The 20,914-nt window shown below is 35.9% G+C and overlaps 1 protein-coding gene across 9 annotated transcripts in view; it reads right to left on the reverse strand.

Moving 5' to 3' along the window:
* The window catches only part of DOCK4 (dedicator of cytokinesis 4), a 553,335-nt gene that overhangs the window by 165,921 nt on the left and 366,500 nt on the right, over nucleotides 1–20,914 (reverse strand). For all 9 annotated transcript variants that reach the window (XM_007504147.3, XM_056799554.1, XM_001366207.5 and 6 more), the window contains 6 exons: nucleotides 19,486–19,592; nucleotides 13,700–13,856; nucleotides 7,295–7,392; nucleotides 7,087–7,170; nucleotides 6,820–6,920; nucleotides 448–529 (listed from right to left, as the gene is read on the reverse strand). In XM_007504147.3, coding sequence (XP_007504209.1) covers nucleotides 448–529; nucleotides 6,820–6,920; nucleotides 7,087–7,170; nucleotides 7,295–7,392; nucleotides 13,700–13,856; nucleotides 19,486–19,592 — 629 coding nt within the window. The remainder of the gene's footprint in view (nucleotides 1–447; nucleotides 530–6,819; nucleotides 6,921–7,086; nucleotides 7,171–7,294; nucleotides 7,393–13,699; nucleotides 13,857–19,485; nucleotides 19,593–20,914) is intronic.

Below are 20,914 nucleotides of genomic sequence, written 5' to 3' on the forward strand. Positions count from 1 at the left end.
AAAAAACACAAAGGTTCAGAATTAATAAGTGAGCTTATTATATATAGACACTCCAAAGGAATGGTTGATAATCACAGCTCTTCTGGCTTTCTTTAATTTCAGTAATTCATCCTATCTGGTTTGAAATTTATGAGTTTAATGGTTTCATTATGGGTGGCTGGTGCCATCATTAAAAAAATAGGCTCTCTATAAGCCTCTCTATTGTATGTGAGCATCCCAACTTTCTTAAGTTCTTCCTCCACACTAACACAAAATATAATCAGTAGATTCTGGGAAAAGGATAAAGCTTAAAGAATCTTTAAAATTCTTAACCTTCTCAGGAAGCCATAATTTCAAAAATCCAAAATTAAATTTCACAAACTTAAACTTTATTAATCTATTTCCATTTATCTTTTTCCACAAAAGGAAAAATTCGTTCAGGGTATTTGTTAGTGGCAATACATTTACCTTTAGAACTTCCTGAATATGTTCCTGTCGCTCTGCTTCTGTTATTCTGTCCACATACCATTTAAGAACTTTGATGAGGTCTCTAAAAATAGAAGTAAAATATGCAATACATGGATTTTTCTCCTAATTCTCATAATAATTAAGAATTAATGTACAAATCAAACACCTACTGTGATTGTTGAAAGGTTTCTTTTCTTGTCAGTATACCACTAACTGATGATTGTGGATAATTAAAGGCCTTAATAGACCCTTAATTTTAGATATGTCATGTTGCCCATGAGTGAGAACCAAAATTTTCCCTACCTAATTCTGCAATGTCATCACTTTTTCTAATACCAGAGAGGAAAAAATTAAGCTCCCTCCTCCCACCCCCAAATTTTCTTCATGGAATTAATTTTGAGAAAATTTTAAGCACTGCTTTCAAAACAAGCCACATTGTCAGTGGAAAGAATCCTAGATTTGTTTACCAAGAACTTGAATTTGAGTCCCTTCTTTACTACTTGTGCAACCTTAGTTTTCTAATTTATAAAAAATGAGATGGTCAAATCTCTGAAGTTCCTTCCAGCTCTGGATCCTGGGCCATTCTCATGGTTAGATTTTTGAAGTCTGTTGCTCTAGAACGACATGGGGATTACAATTTCTTTGTCGTGTGTCATTCCAATACAGCAAAGACCTTCATTATCACAAAGTGCTCAGGGATGGAATCTGTTGGCACATGTGGAGCGCTGCCTATTTTTCTGCTTCCCTGAATCATTTGAGAAAAGTGTGTGTGTGTGTGTGGGGGGGGGGTAACAGCCTTAACATCTTTAAGGACTGAGATCTTAGGACTCTTGCTGCCAGGACCTTGACAAGGACTAAGGCCTCATATACTAGTCTTGATTTGAAAGCAAAGTGCATTTTCCACATGGAGGCTATCTTGTCTTTGGCTATGCATCTTCCCACATATGGACTTCTCCACTTCTGGCCTCTTAAGTGATGGTTATTCTTATTTATGTGTGATGTATTTCTGGGATAATATTCTACAGATTTATGGGAGAAATACTTTGATGAAACTTTTATTACTATGCCTTTTCAGTAAATATCTCTTTTTGAGCTAACTGTGCCCTCTGGCTGCCTATTAAAGGTAAAAGTAACAGTGAGGACCCATGAACTATAGTTTTAGGGATGCAAACACACACAGTACCTTGAAAAAGGGTTAGCCATCCCCTGGAAGACCCATGCTATTATAGGGATGAGAGGAGGCTGGGAGTTAAACTGTCATTTGGAATAAAACTAAAGAATAGTCGCTAAGTGAAAATAAAGCCATATCCTTAAGGATGTAATTGCCAGGAAGTAAAAACAACAACAACAACAAAACAACCCAGTCTTCTTGTTGATTGCTACTTTTTCTTCCTAGCAGATGAGAGAAAACAAATTGACCCTATTCTCTATAACCTCAAAATCTCTGAAGGTAGAAATCTGTGATCTGCTTTTTCATTCAACCTATGGCTAACAAAGTCTCAACCTCCTCCTCCTTTAATCCCCGTGATTCTACTTTGCATCTTTTTCCTTCTTTAGCTACTACTTTGTCAGGCTCCACTACTTCAAGTCTTCTCTCCAGATTCACTATTCTCTGTTCCTCAGACCTACTACATCAGTTGGACCCATTCTTTGAATAACAATCTTGCCTTTTTCCTGGAAGTCTCCTTCTGATACATTTTCTATTTTCTATTATATTCATGGAAAAACTGCCCCTCCAGATCTACCTCCATCCCTGTTAACCTCTTCATGCCAAATGCCTCCTCTATATTCTTTACCTCATTCACCACCCCATACCAAAATACGGGGCCAAGAACAGTAATAGGTATATTCCTTAGTTTTTACTGTCAATTCTGCACCAATTCTCTCTTGCCATCCTTGAGCAAACTTCTAGTCTCCACTGTCTTTATCATTCTGCACAGAAACTTGCTACATTTCTCTACTGACTTTCACATTATTCTATGTCCATTCTCAAGGAAACTCAGTGCTTGGCTAACAATCTTCCTCTCTTCCCCAGTACTTCTGCCTTCATAATTATAAACTTAAATTTTTAGACTTTGATGTCCCCTCTAATAACCAGGTCTCTAGTTTTATCAGTCTTGTCAACTCCATTGACCTACATTTTTTTTTAACCCTTACCTTCCGTCTTGGAGTCAATACTGTGTATTGGCTCCAAGGCAGAAGAGTGGTAAGGGCTAGGCAATGGGGGTCAAGTGACTTGCCCAGGGTCACACAGCTGGGAAGTGTCTGAGGCCAGATTTGAACCTAGGACCTCCCATCTCTAGGGCTAGCTCCATTGACCTACATTTTTAAGCCATATTACTGCCCTGTTCACTTTTAAGAGATAGACTTTGCCTTTTATTTGACCAATGAAAGAGAGCATCTTTCTATAATGAGCACCTCCTTTGTCTTTTATATATACACTTTAAAACCACTCAATATGAGTCTATTTCCCATTCTCTTGATTTAGTGTCTTCCCAAGATTAATCTTCTAGTTTTTTCCCTTGAGCTTCTGTCCTCCCTTCTTTTTGGAGATACTATCCCTTCAAATACCTCTCCTTACACATCCCAATCCATAATACATCCTTTAGACTTCTATATTTCTGTTGAATGAACCACCATCTTTCTAGACAACCATGTTCCCAACCTAGAAGCCATTTGTAACATTTTTTTTCTCTCCCACACACCAATATCTAGTCACTTGTCAACACTTGTTAATTCTACATCTGTGTCATTACTTCAATCCATTCTCATCTTTCAACTCTGCCACTACCCTAGTATAGTTCCCATTGCTTCTCTTTAAGTCTACTATGACATTTTAAGAGTTTCTTTCCTTGACGTTTCTCATCCTTCACACCACCACCAAAGTCTTCCTAAAGCAGACAATCCAGTTATGTTTCTGCTTAAGAATCTTTGATAGTTCCCTGGAACATCTGGGAAAAAATACCAATGCCTCTGCTTAAAATCAACACTCTCCACCAACTGTCTCTCACTCACCTTTACAGTGCTACTTCACAAAGCTTCCTTTCATATCATGTGTCTCAGATTAATTGGCCATTGTTCAAACTTGGTCATCCACCTCCCATCTCTGTGCTTCTGCACAAGCGCTTTCTCCTAATTGGAATGATCTCTCCCCAACACTGACCTCTCTCTCTCAGAAACAGCTTCCTTCAAGGACCAGCTCATTTTCTCCCTTTTGAAAGTTTTTTTTTTCTGATCTGTCTCTATGGTTAACATTTTCCCCTCCCTTTAAGTTTACATACTTATCTGTATACACATTGTACCCATAAGTAATATAAACTCCTTGAGTTTTTCATTTCTGTTTTGTAATGTCTCTCTCACAAAGACATGAATGTTTATCAAATTGAATTGAACGTAAAGGGTCACTCTTGCCTTTTGCTCTCTGCCTTCAAATCTGGGCTCACTCCTTTTCCTATGCCTGGGAAGACCTCATGTCTAAATCTGATAAAAGTTTAACTATCACTTAAGACTTAGTTCAAATTGCAACTATTCTATGAAACGTTCCTTTGTAACCCCAGGCCACACACTTCCTTAATGTATACAGAAAGGGCCAATTAGATGCCTTAGTAGCATGAGTTTCACTTCAATTTAACAAATAGGGAGACAACTTCTCGAAGAAAATTTGCTAAATCTTATAATATCTGGCAATGTACTAAGATACATTCCTAAAAAGGAGATGTACCCTAAAGACTCTGTTAGTAGTGCTAATAACTGACAACTGTGTTTTTAGTTAGTTTTGTTAGTAAGTGCATTTAGTTAGTTTTAATTAAGAACTGAGTTAGTAACAAGTTAATAGTGGAATCGAGTGGCATTAAGTAGGTGTGCATATAGCTGTGTATATGTCTATACACAAGGAATAGTACAAGAACATGGTTTTTCCCAAAAGCATTTCTGCCATGGCTTTATGAAAGCACATTATAAATTTATGGGAATACTGTGGTTGATGTCAAAGAGTGCTTTTGATCACAGAACTTCAATAGCATACAAAGAGTTGATTTCCACAGAATCATAATGTTTTGTCCAAAGATACAATTGTAGCAGAAGTCATAATTCTATTTTACTAAGGTCCCTCAAAATTAGTCTTTTCAGTCTGAGCTGGAGTAGTCATAGGATTGTAGATTAACTTATCAGTAATGAAGATATATAAATAATAATATAATAAGGCACATAATACATTAGTAATTAAGGCAGTCATAGGATTATGTATTAGAGCAAGCCAGACCCTTAGGGGATATCTTGTTCAAATCCTCCTTTGTTTTATATGAAGAAACAATGGCACAGATATTTTTTATAGCTTTCTTAATATAAAACAGGTTAAGGCAGAAGGGTCAAGATTTGAACCTGGGTCTCCTGACACAAAATTTGAAGGTAGATCAACACAGCATCTCTAATTTCTAGAGAATACCTAGGTCACAGTCATTTGAAAGGTGAACCACTTCCCTGTCAGTGAGGAGTGAATTTATGGAGATGCCCATAGGGTAGACAGCTGCCGAAAGGGCTATTTTTAAGACAAGATGTTGCAGGGAGCTCTGACCACCCACAGTCTCACAAGCTTTCCTGGTACTTATTTGTCTGGTTAGGCACGATTGCCCCACTGCTTCCCTAGCCAATCTGGAATGGAGGTAATTACACTTCTGCTCTCTAAATTCCAGTTCCAGTTTCAGACAGATGCTATGCAGTGCTGGGCAGGATGGTAGAGCTGCCAGAACACCACTGACCTCCCCTCCTGAGGCTTCTGCTTTTCATCTTGGGCATAAAATCCCACTGAAAGGGGAACAAATGTGATTGTCTGTTGATTCAATTAGACACAAAAATAACTCTCTTCATGTAAACAGAGGAGAGAATTTCAACACATAAACCAGCAAATGGACAACCAAAGGTGCTCATGTATCATACAGCAGGCTCCTGTTTGCAATGTGGATTCTTTCTTTTGGAAGTATGTCATTCTGTATATCCCATAAGGCAGAACAATAAAAACAAAATGCTCTGAATGATTTTATTTTTGGCTATATAACTTCAACTGCCAGTATATGTGTGCACCTAGAAACTGGGAAGTATCAGGCAAAATTTTGGTCAGAGGGATCCATGTGAATTATATGTGCTAAGACAGAGCTTTTTAAAAGACTAGGCAGTTAGGTGATAATGGATAGAGCACTGAGCCTGGAGTCAGGAACACTCCATTTCTTGAGTTCAAATCTAGCCTCACACACTGTGTAACCCTCGGCAAGCCATTTAACTCTGTTTGCCTCACTTTCTTCGTCTGTAAAATGAGCAGAAGGAAATAGCAAATCATTCCAGCATCTTTGCCAAGAAAACCCTAAATGAGGTCACAAAGAATCAGACATCACTACAAACGACTGAACAACAATGGCAACAAAGTCTTACTCCCACTACTATTTTTTCTCCTTCTTTGTTTCCTTGCCATTTTTCTAATTCTCTGAAGCAAAGCTTCAAGTTGCATCAAGTCAAATAAATATTGTACTTTGAGTCAAAAGCCCTAAGGTGGAGCCCCAGGTTTTCCATATTAGTTGTGGACCTCAGATTAACCATGTCACCTCTCACAGCACCCACTTCCTCATTTGTAAAAGGGGGAATCTTTGGCCTAGATAATCTTCAAGGTACCATTCAGCCCTAACAGCCTAGCAATTCATGATTTGGTGAGTAAGAGGCTATGCTAGATCATGAAGGAGGCATTTACGACTTGAAAGAAATTACCCAATGAGATAGTGAGGGGCAGAGGCTGGCCAAAACACAACAATTTCTCCTTATAATATATATATGTACACACACACACACACACACACACACATATATATATATAACTTCTTATTGCATGAGGAAGAATAGGAAGCAGGAACAAGCCATCTAATTCACTTAAGCATATGTAACAGAAAAGAAGGCTGGTTTTATTCTAGAATTTATTCTAGAAGTCGGTCAATATTAAAAAACTGAAAATATATTTCTCATAATCAAGGCAAAAACTTAGCCACCGTATAGTATAATTATAATTAGATCATAAGTGACAAAAATAAGAGAAAAATCTTTAATGTTTTAGTCTCGTATTAAGTTCAAGATTCTTAATTCCAGGAGTTGTTTCTACCCCCTCCCCCACTGTCAACCCCAAATTTAAATAAGATCCAAACAATTTTTTTTCACATTGTTGTTATTGTTTTAAATTAGACAGCCTCTAGGGATTTTACATGTGTTGCCCTTCATTTTTTCCCAACTTATCTTTTAAATTCATATCCATAGCTGGTGTTGCTTAGAAGGACTAGAAAAAAAAAAAGAATGGTTTCTAACCAATTTAAAGATTAAAAAAAAAAAAAACCTTACCTGTATGCAAGTGCTCCAGCAAAATGACTTTCGATGTAAGTGTCCATTACAGGTTTGAAATGATGAAATTTGCTATCTTGCAATAAGTTTATTATGTGGACCTGAAAGAAAATTGAGCTTTATTAAATTGATGCAAATCAAGTTCCTTTTGTTACCTGTAATTGAACTGTTATGATCTCAATTTTGTATTTCTGAAATGCTTTTATAGCAGTCAGGACTGATAGGCAGAAGGATTAAAATACAATGAAGAGAAAAATTTATACTTACCAAAGAATCAAACACCTTTGAGCCATATTTTTGAGAATTTTCATCTAAAATTCCAAATAAGGTATCCAGGGTATCTTGCAGAAACTGTTTTACAGATATGAATAAAATTCATTAAATGTCATCTTGTCTTTTTTTGGTTCCCTCCATCTAAAACCCTTTTCACAGATACTTTTTTCTCTGAATTTCTTTAAAGAGGAAAAAAAATTACCTTTACTATCTCTGAGCCATCAATTTCTTTTATTTTGGAGAGGCAGCCTGTGATCTTGTCTGGATGAGTTCTCCATTTTAGAAGATCAAGCATATCTCCTATCCAAAAACAAAAGGAAGATAAATAGCCACAAGAGAGCTCAGCCTCTCCAACTGAAACACTTGATTGTTAAAAACCTGAAACCCCAAACACAGAAACCAATGTGACGGTGTTGCCAAGTTTAACTGGACATCAGTTAACATTAGGACCAGGACCTTTGCGGCAAGAAGTGTGTAATCAGTATCACTTTGTGGAAAGAATTCTCATATTCACGAACCACACCTGGGTTTAGGTAGGGAGTCTTAAGAATTGTAGCCTCACCTGCTGGAGTGACTCAGTATTTTGGAGAGAGAAACTACAGCAAGATCCAGGCCATTGTGCTGCTACAATTCCTTCATCAATGGAGGTAATAAACTTTTACCTAATGTTCTGGCCCTCTCTGGTGGTAGCAAGGTGACTTGGTGGTTGGTAACATGAAGTCGGCTGTTTAAAACACACACATTCACACACACACACACACACACACACATACACACACATCCCATATCTGAGCATTAATATAAATGTACTGTTTGCATCAGCAATGTGAAAATACTACACACATTGTGCCTGGTTGATCTTTCAATCAGTATGTAGAGAAAAATAATTTCAGCATTCAGCAAAGTTGGAGGAACAGAAGAGTTCACAGAGCAGACATGAGGGATTTGCTGGGATTCAAATGTAAAGCTGACATATAAGTGAGAAATTTACTTCAAAGCATTTGTTTCAGGAGAAATCTGAGATTCCTTGAAAGCCAGAAAGATAGTAAGAAAGTGGGGGGGGGAACCTTAAGAAGTAGTTAAGATTAAATAGGAAAATATATATAGTGAATCAAAGACAGAAAACACAAATATCTCAGGGGGAAGTCACAGGAAAAAGACAAAGTCAGATGAAAAAACAGAAAACATGAACAACTTTAGAGAAAGAAGCAAAAATTCCCAAGGAAGCCGAAGGTATTGGGCAAATAAATTCATTCCATACATTCCTATTTTCTCTCTCTGTCTCTCTCATATATATGTAAACACACACCTTCTGTTTTACAATGGATATTAAGTACGAGTTCCAACACAGAAAAACAAGGGCTAGGCAATTGGGGTTAAATGTACTGACTGGTATCACACAGCTAGGAAGTATCTGAGCCCAGATTTGAATGCAGGACCTTTTGTCTCCAGGCTTAGTTCTCTATCCACTGAGCCACCTAGCTACCCCTAAACATACTATATTTTAAAGAAGAGAAATGAGTTTTCTGTAACTTCAAAGTATCTCAGCTATATTTTTAATTTCCAAGTCTGAATGAACAATCCTGGAGTTTTAATGTAAAACTATCTTTATGATTTCACATGAATCATCATATTTCAATAATATATAAAAGAACTAAAAATACAAAAGCAAACTCTTTGCTTTTCTTCTACTCTGTTGTCTTCTTCCATTCCTTTTATGCTACCTCCTGAATTTGGCTCCACTTCTGACTACTAAGTATGTCTTTTTTTTTTTTAAATTCAATCCTTACCTTCTGTCTTAGAATCAATACTGTGGTTTGGTTCCATGTGTAATAGTGGGTTAGTATGGTTATAAAGAGAGAGAGGGAGAAAGATTCAGCAGCACCTCAGTCTGTCACCCTCTGTTACACAAGACATAAAAGTAGCAAGGGCTCGGCAATAGGGGTTAATTGATTTGCCCAAAGTCACACATCTAGGAAGTATTTAAGGTCATATTTGAACCCAGGACCTCCAGCCTTCAAGCCTGGCTATCTATCCATGGAGCCACTTAGCTGTCCCTAAGAAAGGCTTTAAAAAAATTATTCCACAAACATTCTACAAGGCCTTCCTTTCTAAGTCTGCACCTCCCAATACTTTTCTTTTTCCTCTGAGTCTTGTATGCACAATCAATACTTCTTTCTTCATTATCAGTCAAGGATTGCCCTAGGTAGTCTGAACCTCTTTGGAAGGATGCTCCACATAGGTGGAATGTGTGTCAGTCAGTATTTAATAAATACATGTTGTTTGTGATTATAAGAGAAATATTAGAGGGAAATGGAAAGATTGAAGTGTGATTGTCACTTACAGGACCTGAAATCATCTGCCAAAATTGGTAGGTATATCAGGGATGCCTAAGAAGGTATTTATGCTGATTCATACATTCTAAAAATAGAAAAGAACCAGAGAAAGTCATCTTCTGAGGCCAGGAGAAGGGGCAAAAGGGAGGACAGGAGGATAATAATATTGATGTAAGAAAAAGGTCTGAAACAACTTTTTAAAAAATATACAGAAGCAAGTTTATAAAGGACACAAGGACAATTTTATTCTTACTGGGTAAATTTAATATGCATTAAAACACAGAAGTAAAAGAAGCTCACTACCTCATATGTAAACCTTTCTGTTCTTTGTAGGTTATAGTGTTTGTATTTAATAAGTAAAAAAAAATGAAATCTAGCGTAGCTCCTTTTGTTTACAGATGAGGGAAAGAATGATTAGCTACTACTGTGACTAGAAAGTGAGCCCAGGTCTCTTTCTACCATATCACAATGAAGTAAGATAGTAATGAAACACTCAACGAAGCAGATTTTTTTTTTTTACTGTGTCACAGAGCTATTTTAGATATGGCAGAACATATGAAACTTGTACCTGTGTCAATATTCAAAAATCTCTGATCTCTGCTTCAGTGACCTTGTCACAAGGTATTTGTGAATAGATGTCATGATTTGCCACTCCAAATTTAGAATTCAACATTTATTCAATCAGCTTTGATAGTTTCATTGTGAAACATATTAGGACAGAAAAAAAAGTTCAGAATGGATCCTTGCTCTCAAGGCACTTAAAATCTATATTCATAATTAATTAAGGCAATGAAGTGGTATACTGGATAGAATTCTGGTCTTGGAATCAGAAAGACCTGAGTTCAAATCCTGATTGAGATACTTATGAGTTATGGTAACAAGTTGCTTTAATTTCTCTCTGCCTCAATTTCTTCATTTGTAAAATAGAGATAGTAATAGCACTAACCTCAGAGTTATGATGCATATCAAATGAGGGTCATTTATATACAGTGTTTTTCAAACACATATGTGGTATATAAATGTAAGCTATTCGGTTTTTTTCTGGAAGAACAGAAACCACATCTAACATTCCCTTGGGGCTCTTGAAACTTCCCTGCCCTTTCCATAAAAGTCCCAAAGAGATTACATTTACTTAAAATCCATATGACTAAGAGCACACACTTCTATATTACTTCTGCCTAACAGCTATCTGTGTACATGCTGACCAACATGCTGCTGACAGATAAGCCCCCAAACCCTGGTAGTGGTAGGATCCCCCATCCTCCCCAGACCTGTTTTCAGCTGAGTTCCTGGGAACATCATCTGGGAAACCAGCTCATGAGTAGGAGTAGCCTGCTATACTCACCAATTGCCAAAAAATTCCTCTGTATAGGTCTGGCAAGCCAATCTAGGTGAAGTAGCAGAGTGCCCTGAGGAAAAGACAGGAGGCAGCATATGCCAGGAAAGTCACTACCACTTCAACCACACCTACTCTTGGATTCTGATGGAGATAGTTAAGGATCCTGACCCCAAGAGACTTAGGAATGGCAGGCAGTGCCTTCTAAGCCACTTTCTCCCCACTCCCCCAAAGTCATCAATGCAGAAAGCAATTACTGTGGACAAAGGATCCGGCTTCTTCTTCCCCATGACCACCAACTGCTACCAATTTCTAATGATGGAAGGTAAACCAAAATCCCTGGGAATAGAAGCAAATCCAACCTCCCTCACATGCACACCAGAAAATAAAATAAAACAAAACAAAAAAATATAGTCCTGTTTCCAACCCAGCACCTGTAACCATCATTCAAGGAAGCAACCTCCATGGAGAGGAGATCTGGCAACTACAGGTGCTGCAGCCACAACTACTAAAGACCCAAAAAAAGAATGTTCTTGCATTTAAAGTCTTTGGCCCTGATATATGGCTCAAATCAGGAGCATATGATTTTATCTGGGAAATGACATTAAAAATGATGCATTGCCATCTGCACCTTAGGAATCATGACACTTTTCCATCTGACTTGCAGCTAAAACCTTCCTATGTGTATTGTCTTCCCCATTAGAATATGATCTCTTGGGATCAAATAAGATAAACTTGGAGCACCTGTAGCATACTATCTAGTACACAGTAGGTCTATATAAATGCTTGTTCCTTTTCCTTTCCTTGAAAGGACTGTCTTACTTCTCTATTTCTATCCCCATTACTAAGCACACAAAAAACACTTATTTCCTAAAAACTTTTTCGTTCAGTCATTTGTATCATTCCATCTGTAAGCATCTGCAGGCAGGAGGCATATTTTAGTCAACTTTTTAACTCCCCTTACACCTAGGGCAGTGCTTTCCACATAATAAGTACTTAATAAAATGTCTGTTAGGTATCTAATATCATGAATGAAATAAAATTCATATATTTCCCATAGTCGAATAAATGAGAAATTATTTAATGCCAAAAATATTCCCATTCTTATCATTTAAGTGGTAGTACCCTAAACAGAGAGGATGGCAATGGGTCATTGGGCTAGATATATGTTTAGCAAGATTGCTGCCCTTCCCCCTTCTTCTGTTGAACATATATTATTCACTTCCAGCTTATTTTTAGGTGTGTCTTCTTAAATGGACAAGTTGAATCAAGGTCAAAAATAGTAATTTAGCTCCTGTAAGGCTTCAAATATACAATTGATATTGTACTAAGAAGTGATTCAGCCCTCCAGAGTCCAGTATTTCCACATATCCTGTATTGGATTTGTATCTACCTAGGATTTTTATTTTCTTCTTACAAAATGAAGCTCTTAATTATCAACTGTTGGTGTTCAGTATTGATCTAAAGCTCTAATAATAATACCCTCATCCTAGAAATAAGCCTATCTAATCCTAATTCCCTTAAGAGAGAGAAGTGATTATTGGTGGAGGTATTTCTAAAATCATTGATGTGTATATGGTTAGAGGTACTTCATAATACTTTACTCAAAATGATAGTGCAATTTAATTAAATGCCAGCTTACTAAGGGGCAGACACATGTCTAATTTAACAAGATGAACAGATAACCTGTGATGGATGAAATAGAAAAAAAGGGGATTTCATTCTGTAACCTTCACATAGGCAGAATGACGGCCCTCATAAAAATTCATGAGGTATGGTAAATGTTTTGCATTTATTTACAAAGTTGCATGAATGGCTATTTTAGTTCATTGATATTAAACCCTGAGAAGAGTCATGGCATCTTAGATACAGGGCCAGCCTTGGAAAAGAACTGCATTCAAATTCTCTCTCTGACATATAGTAGTTATGTGACATATCACTTCTCAGGATTCCAGGCACCTCCATAACATAGAAAATTATAGATGAGAGAGACAAAGAAGAGAGAAAGAGACAGAGACAGAGAAAAACAGAAACAGAGACAGAGAAATTGCTTCCAGGCTCAAATAAAATAAACCATGCAGTGGATATGGAGAGAAACTTATAAACAATGTAGAAAACTATTGGGAATTCAACTTATGTGTGTGTGTGTGTGTGTGTGTGTGTGTGTGTGTGTGTGTGTATTCTGCACTGGAAATGGAAAGGCAAATTGGAGTTGTTCAATATTGTAGTATTATATTTTATTCCCCATCCCTTCTGCCTTGACAAATAGAGAAGCCCTTTTTTTTTTAATGATAAATGATGGATCATGGAACAGGATAAAGATCAAAGAAAGATCACAAATACTTGTATACCAGAGGATATTTTGTGAACATAATGAATCTGCCTTATTAGTCTAGCATTCAAGATGCAAGCCAGACATGAAAATCTCAAAAAACAAAACAAAACAAAAACCCATTTACCTCCTTGATTATAGACATTGTTTCCATAACAATCTACCAAGAGTTTGCTTTATTAATCATAACTTACTAAACAATCAATGACATAAAAAGTAATGTTAGAACTGAAAGGCAATATCCACCTAATTAACAAAAACAGCCTTTTATTCAGAAGCCTACAATAAGCACTGGATAAGAAGCCATAAAACAACAGATTAAGGTGGTTTTTCCTTTGTTCTCTCTTATATTGAAGCAGCTGGGTTTTGATGACTTATTCTAAGGGTTATACACTTGGTTTCCAACGCTGAGCTAATTTTAGAGCCATTCTTAAATTGTGTATAACCAATGGATCGAGTCCCAGTTGTTTCCATCTTAGAAAAAGTTAAGGCAAAAGAAGCAACCAAATTTTCTAATGCAAAATTTTCATATATTTTAGCATTTGTTTCAAAATGTCATTCATAAATTTACTGCAATAAATAGCTCTTGAAGAACCCACCTACCGTTCTGTGTGAGTTTAGTGGAACAGAGGAAAGACGTGATCCAAAAGGACTCTTTAGTGGCCTTTATTGCTTGATTATTGGTCCCAAGGAGACTGACCTTGGAAAAGGGAAGTCTGAGGTAGCGACTAGAATCCTGAAGGTTTGTATTTTCTTCACACTGTTTAAGAAGAAAGGAAAATAGAAAACAAATTAAAAAAAAAAAAACAGAAGATATTTGGCTTAAAAAAAAAGTACCAAACAAAAAGTACAGCTTGTTTTACAAAGACTAACAATGTACATAAAAGGGTCCTAAAAATTGTTCCAAAAACAGCTAATTGAATCAGTGGAATGTCAATGGTTTTGTGTTTGCTTTGGCTGTACATGTAAAGAGAAGATAAGTATGGGCTCTGTGCAAGGATCACATGAAAATCTGTGAGATGTTCTATATGTTTTCTTGATGGGAGAAGAGGGAAGTGGGAGAGAGAGAGGATTTGGAGCTGAAAATAAAATTGAATATAAAAAGAAAGATCTCAAATGATTTCAAGTGTAAATTTTATGGGCCTGTAAAAAGACTAGCTCTTTAATGAGGTCCAATTACTTTATAAGAAAAGCACATCTGTGGGTAGATTAAAACTGCTTTGGAAACATTCAGCCACAATAGAATCAACAACAGTTTAAGTATGGAATCTCCAAAGTGTCTTTGGAACATTTGTTCATGTTTTAAAAATAATTTCATCAATTCATCATGATCACTAAATCTTTTATCTAGTTTCAAAAACTGCTTAGAACACTGCATTTACTTAACAGGAACTTTGTCCATTTAATTAAGCTTTAATAAACTACTTAAAAAAATACGCCATGTGCTCCCAGACTCCAATGGCAAACAACTTCAAGGGGAAAAAGGACTGACTAACTGTCCTGACTTAGATAATTTCTTTTTTATTACTCTTGCCTAGCTTGGGCACTTCCATGGCCAAACTCCTAGAACTTTGGTAAGTACTTATTAATTGTACAAACTTCATTCATGGTTCTATAAATGATAAAAGAATTCTTTTAGGTTTAAAAATGTCATCTCATAGAACTGTTATGTATGATGACACTGAGAATGAATATAAATAAGAGTAACAGTGAGAGAAAGGGAGAATTCAAGTTCTGCAAAGAGGGAAGAGATGAACTTCTTGTTTTGTTTTTTAGGTTTAAACTGAGGCTTTTGAGACCATTAGTTTAAGCTTAACTTTTGTTTTTGGATAGGATGAGGACACCAAAGAAAATAAACAAGGCAGATATATTGATAAAGGGTTTATATTAATTGATAAAGCTTTTAGAGAGTGCTTATTCTTGAGCCAGTCACAATGCTAGGTGCTGGAGATACAAATGAGAATAAACAAGACCTTTGTTTTGTTTTTTTTTTTTAATTTCAACTTTATTTGGCCACAGTTGCAACATTAAGGTGGAAATGCTTAAAATCAAGTCTGATTGAACTGAAACATCCATCTTACCACCATGCAAATTCTTTCCCCAATTCCCAATAATCATAAGTGCGCCAATTTACTACAACAAGTAGGCTTTGGTGCCCACCTTGTATACCTGGAAGAGAATCCAACATTCACAGAGCAATGTACCAGAAAATTCCAATGAGGATAGAAAATCCACAAAGAGGAGCAGAAAGGGAAGAGGAGGATCTAGAGGAAGAATTTACTCAGGAAAAGTTTTTGGCAAATAAAGGGAGAAGTCTAGAGAGAAGTGGCATCAGTAAGTGCCATGAACATAACCTGGTACCCCATTATGGTGATCTGGGGTAGAGAGACTCACCAATTATGAAAATGGGCCTCAGGATGGAGTCATCTCCAGGGTGGAAAGTTTGGTGCCAAAAGAGTAAAGAAAGAGAGTGAGGAGTACAGCTGGGAGTGGTAGGGGGTTGTTATGAGGAAAATAATTTTGTACTTTAAATGTTCATAGGAACTGGCCAAGATGTACCAAAAACAAAGGAATATGGCTCTCGTGCCATACTAAAATGTGTTCCTTACATGGCTCACAGAAACAATGAAGGTTTGTTAGTAATCATCCCAATACCAGAGTTTCCCCATGTTTGGGGCTCCAACTGATAATCCAAATCTAAAAAAATATCCATTTTGTATATTCTTAAAGCACTCAAAGGAAGGTCATGATAAAGTTCCTCATCCACAGAGATAACTGTGGTTCTGAAGTAGATATTTGTAAGAGGAGCCAGAGGAGTCTTTTATTCTAATGTACATGTTGGTCTTAAGCAACTTTAAAATGTAGGACAAATGTCTGGAAATCATTCTGCAAATGCAAATGGATACTATGAAGTTATGAAGGAAATGTTATAAAATGAAGATATCACCTACATGTAATACCTAGGTTAAGTTGGGATGAATGGTTGACTATTAAATCAACACTGAAAACCAGAGGTAGATATGAAGAGAAGGGAGTTGAGGAGTAAAAGTATGAAATGTTAAAAAAGGATAGATGGAAAATAAATACAGGCAACATGGAGACATACAGCAGTAGGTCTTAGAGTGAAGGGCCACAAAGCCTAAGACAAAAAAAGTTAAAGAAAACCCAAAATGCCCCAAGGAAAAACAAAACAAACAAACAAACAAAAAAAAAACATGGACCATGACATGGGCAGTGAACAAGAAGAGAACAGGGATAAAGGGAAGGGATAAATGATCTATATGCATGAAGTAGAAGGCCATATCACTGAGATTGCTAACCAGAAGTCAGAAGGGTGGCCTTGAAATCCAAAGAATCTTATTTCTTGAAGGTTAAAAGACCTGCTAACAAGACAGCTTAATCTAGGACTAGAGATTAGAGAAAGGTTCAGTTAAGGGGAAGACAAGACACAAGGTAATTAGAAAAATCTTCACACTTTTCAACTCGATCAGTTGGGAAGTTCTTGTAAATCTCAGCCTAAGATGGTTAAACAACATGAACCTCTATCAACTGGGATCCTCAGTGACAAATTGTTAAGTTCATCACACTACAATAAAGTTTAGTTATGCACCAAAATTGTCAGTCTTCTGGAGAAGGGAAGAGGAAGAGGAACACCAGGGAAGGGAGAGAAGGAGAAATAATGCAGATAGATTAAACATTCATTAAGCTCATTTTTATGGTAGGCATTTCTCTAAGTGAAAGGAATATAAATATAAGCAAAAAAGGGAAGATGGAAGAAAGAGGGGAAGATAGAGAGGGAGATAAGGATGAGGGAAGAAGAGGGAAAGAAGAGAAAGAGTAGAAAGGCAAAGAGTACAGAGTGAGGGAAAATGAGAATGAAGGAAAGGATAGGAAGAGGGAGAGAAATCTGAGGAGAGAGAAATAGAACCTGAAGGAAGCCCTAAGATGAATTTAAATGGGACAAATGTTTCTCTTCTGTCTTCCTTTTTATGTGCTGAATGTGAGAAATAAGAGGCAATCTGTGGTTATTCCATGAGAAAGCAATGAAATATAAAATCCCATTTTCATCACAAAGGCACTCAAATTAAAGATTTGTTCCTGTGTGACTGAAATTAAGAAAAATGCCACAGCTTCACAGATTTTTTTGGAACCCAAAGAATCTTACTCCTCCAGAGACCAAAAGAAGATGAATCTAAAGAAGGTCATTGAAGTCAGGATGGGGGCTAATCTCAATTTTTTGTTCTACATTTACATAATCTTATTAAAATTTCTAAAGACCTTTTCTTCCCTGGTTCTTTATTTTTGAATGTAAGAAAGTAATGAATAATTTCTAAAGTTCTGATCAATTATTTTAAAAATACTACAGAACAAGAAAAGAAATACCTGATACTTTCCTATCAAACTTGAGTTATTCATTCATCAAGTGGGCATATCGGGGGAGAAATTTTAAATCCTGATTCTAATTGATTTAGTTATTAATGGTTATTAATCAAAAGTGGGTAAAGTAAAAAAAAAACAATTTTAAGTCATGCAAGAAAAGTTACTAAAAAGTCTATATTCTGATCCAGAGATTTTCTTATTGGGATTATATTTGAAGGAGCCTATTAACAACAAGAAACACATCTGTACAAAATATCCAAAGAAACACTAATAATGATTTCATAAAAAGCCAGGAGAAAAATATGTGCCCAACCACTAGTGAATGGAAAAAATTATGGGATGTTGTGTAATGGAGTATTTCTTGGACATAATGAATGATAAATATAAAGAATTTAAAAGCAAATGGTTACAGTTAAAGGAGTGATATAAAGTAAATTTAGAAAATAGAACCAAAAGTTCAATAGGAAGGGAACAGGTATTTTATTAAGCATCTACTATATTCTAGGTAGGGTTATTATCTCATTTGATCCTCACAACAAATCTGGGAGGTAATAATAATAATAACTAACATTTATAGAGCACTTACTATGTGCCAGATATAGTGCTAAGCACTTCAGAAATATTATCTCATTTGATCCTCACAATCCTGAGAGAGGTGCTGTTATTATCCCCATTTTACAGTGGAGACAAAAAAAATGTTAAGTTATTTGCCCAAAAGTGACATAGTTAATAAGTGTCTTGGGACAAATTTGAAGTCAGGTCTTCCTGACTAAAAGCCTAGAACATCACATAGCACTTGCATAATCAAGCTCCCTGATTTATATCATATAAAAATGACAAGTTATCACTAAGAAGCAAAAAAACTTCCATTGAGATAATAGTCAATGTTAGTACTCTCTGTTCAAAGTTACAGGGTATATTCTTTTTTTTATTTATTTAAAAAATGAGAAATAGTTTTGAGGGGAATAATTTGTCAGAGCTTTAGAAATTATTCATTACTTTCTTACATGTCAAAAACCAAGAGCCAGGGAAGAGGAGGTGTTTAGAAATTTTACTAAGGAGACCATGTAAATGAGACTAGCCCCTATCTTGATTCCTATGACTTTCTTTAGTCTATTTACTTCCTTTATTTATGCATTTTGTTTCATATAAAAGATATCTTTCAACAAGCATCTATATCTTATATCTTCTCTACTGAAACAAAATGCATACTTTTAAAATTATTATTTTTAAAGAAAAAAGTGGATTCTTGGTATATGTTAGGTATTTTCCAGACTGGCTTATAAGATCACAGATCCATAGTTAATCAGGAGTGTCTGCAGAATCAATTTGAAATTTAGATTTTATCTAAGGGAACTCAGATGTCATTGAAACCAAACTCCTTATTTTATAGTTGAGAAGACAGAGGACAAGGAAGGTTAAATAACTTGCTCAATATCACACAAGAAGTAAAAGGCAGGATAGAGATTTGAATCTAAGTCCTCTGATTCGAGACTAGGCTCTCGGCATTGGGCATCACTGCCTAAAGCCTATTGTATATTCTTAGAAATGAAAGAGATCTCAGCTGTCTCCTAGCCCAGGGACCCATTCCTCAATTTGAGAGTAAACAGATTAAAAAGTAATTTGGAAACAGTTTATAAAATAAGCAAAAATACAATGTAGCACATATACTGTGAATTTGTGGTTTTCAAAGTCAATATGCAGTCTTCTAGGATCCCTTCCTATTTAGAATTTGATACACTAATCTAGAGTAGTCGCCTACCACCTAAATAAACATAAAACATTACTATTACATTTTTAAAAAGATGTTGCATATGAAGATACTTTTATTAAATTCTATTTTTCCTAATAACCTTCCTTAAGCAATCTAATCAAAAAAGTTTGTAACTTTTTTTTATCTTGTCAAAGACTTCAAGAGAGAACTATTTAGTATGGTATTTCAAAAAGGCTTAATCTACTACAATAACTTTATAGTTCCTTATAGATTGCTGAATTCAAACTGATACTACCTTATGTACGATGAGCTCATGGGTGCCATCTGGAAGTGTTCTACCATCTTCTTGCATCAGAGGAACAAAAGAGAAGCCAAACAATTTTTTCTCACCTTTCTCTTTTGCTACGAAAAAAAATTAAGAGGAATTATAAACTTAAATAATTCAAAATAAGTAATTATCTATGTGCCTAAACCAACATCAAACTTTGTGTTTATAGACATCAGAATTTAAAAACAACCATAGAATAATGATGAAGAATGGATATAAATGATGAGCAGGATAATGGAAAAAAAGAAATGTGGAAAGACCTAAATGAAATTAAGAAAAATGAAATTAGTAGAACCAAGAAAACATATACAGTGACAATTAATCTTTGAAGAATAACTTCCAAATATATCCCTCCTGAGAAATAACTAATAGTAGTAACACAGAAGACAGACCTTAAATATACATTTCTTTTGGTCAAGCAATTCTTTCTCTAGTGTGAAGGGAGGAAGAGAGGGAGATATGTGGTAATTTTGATGTAACCATCAAATATATTTCTACAAAATACCCCCCAGAAAGAAGAACTAGAGAATATTTTAAACTTGCAGGATCATAAGGCCCTACAATGTTAGTCAAACTGCCTCAGTTCTAGGAGAAATCTATCTTCACAACAGAAAACTTCATTGCTTTGAGGCCCCAGTTTGGCTGCTATTAGTCTAGGGTGGCACACCTTATTTCTCTTTCACTTAAGAACACCAAAAGACAATAAAACACAATAAAATAGATTCTTGTCAGGGATTATATTTTCATATTTTTAACCCTCATCTTCTGTTTTATAATCAATAGTGTATATTGTTTCCAAGGCAGAAGAGCAGTAAGGGCTAGGCAAAAGGAAGGAGATAAGTGACTCACCCAGGGTCACATAGTTGGGAAGCATCTTAAGTCACATTTGAACCTAGGACCTCCAGGTTCTCAATGCACTGAACCACCTTGCAGCTCCCATTATACTTTCATAATATGTTATGTTTATACAGAAGCTTCATTAGTGCTAAATTTTTAACTAGCAAATTATTTTGAAGCTGTATAATTCATTGAAAAAAGCAGTGGATTTGGGGTCAGAGGACTGAGATCAAAAGACCTACTCTTCCTCTTACTATTCATGTGACCATGAGCAGGTCAAATAACCATTCTGGGTTTAGTCCCTTTATCTGTAAAATAAGAAGGGTGAACTCAATGAATATTTAAATCTGTGATCCTAAAATCACTCTATTCAAAATCTGAAGGCCAGAAAGGATTAATGTATTTCCAAACACTTCAACCTTACTTCCTAAAACAAGGATTCCAAGCATTTTGTTGCATGATCTTGATTTTTCTCTCACTTTCTGGTGTAAAAGAAAGAATTCTCTAGGGCATGAGATGTTATCAGAAGAACCACATTTATAGTTGTCTCCTCTCAGTT

Source organism: Monodelphis domestica, chromosome 5, assembly GCF_027887165.1.
Source record: "Monodelphis domestica isolate mMonDom1 chromosome 5, mMonDom1.pri, whole genome shotgun sequence".
Classification (NCBI taxonomy): Eukaryota; Metazoa; Chordata; class Mammalia; order Didelphimorphia; family Didelphidae; genus Monodelphis; species Monodelphis domestica.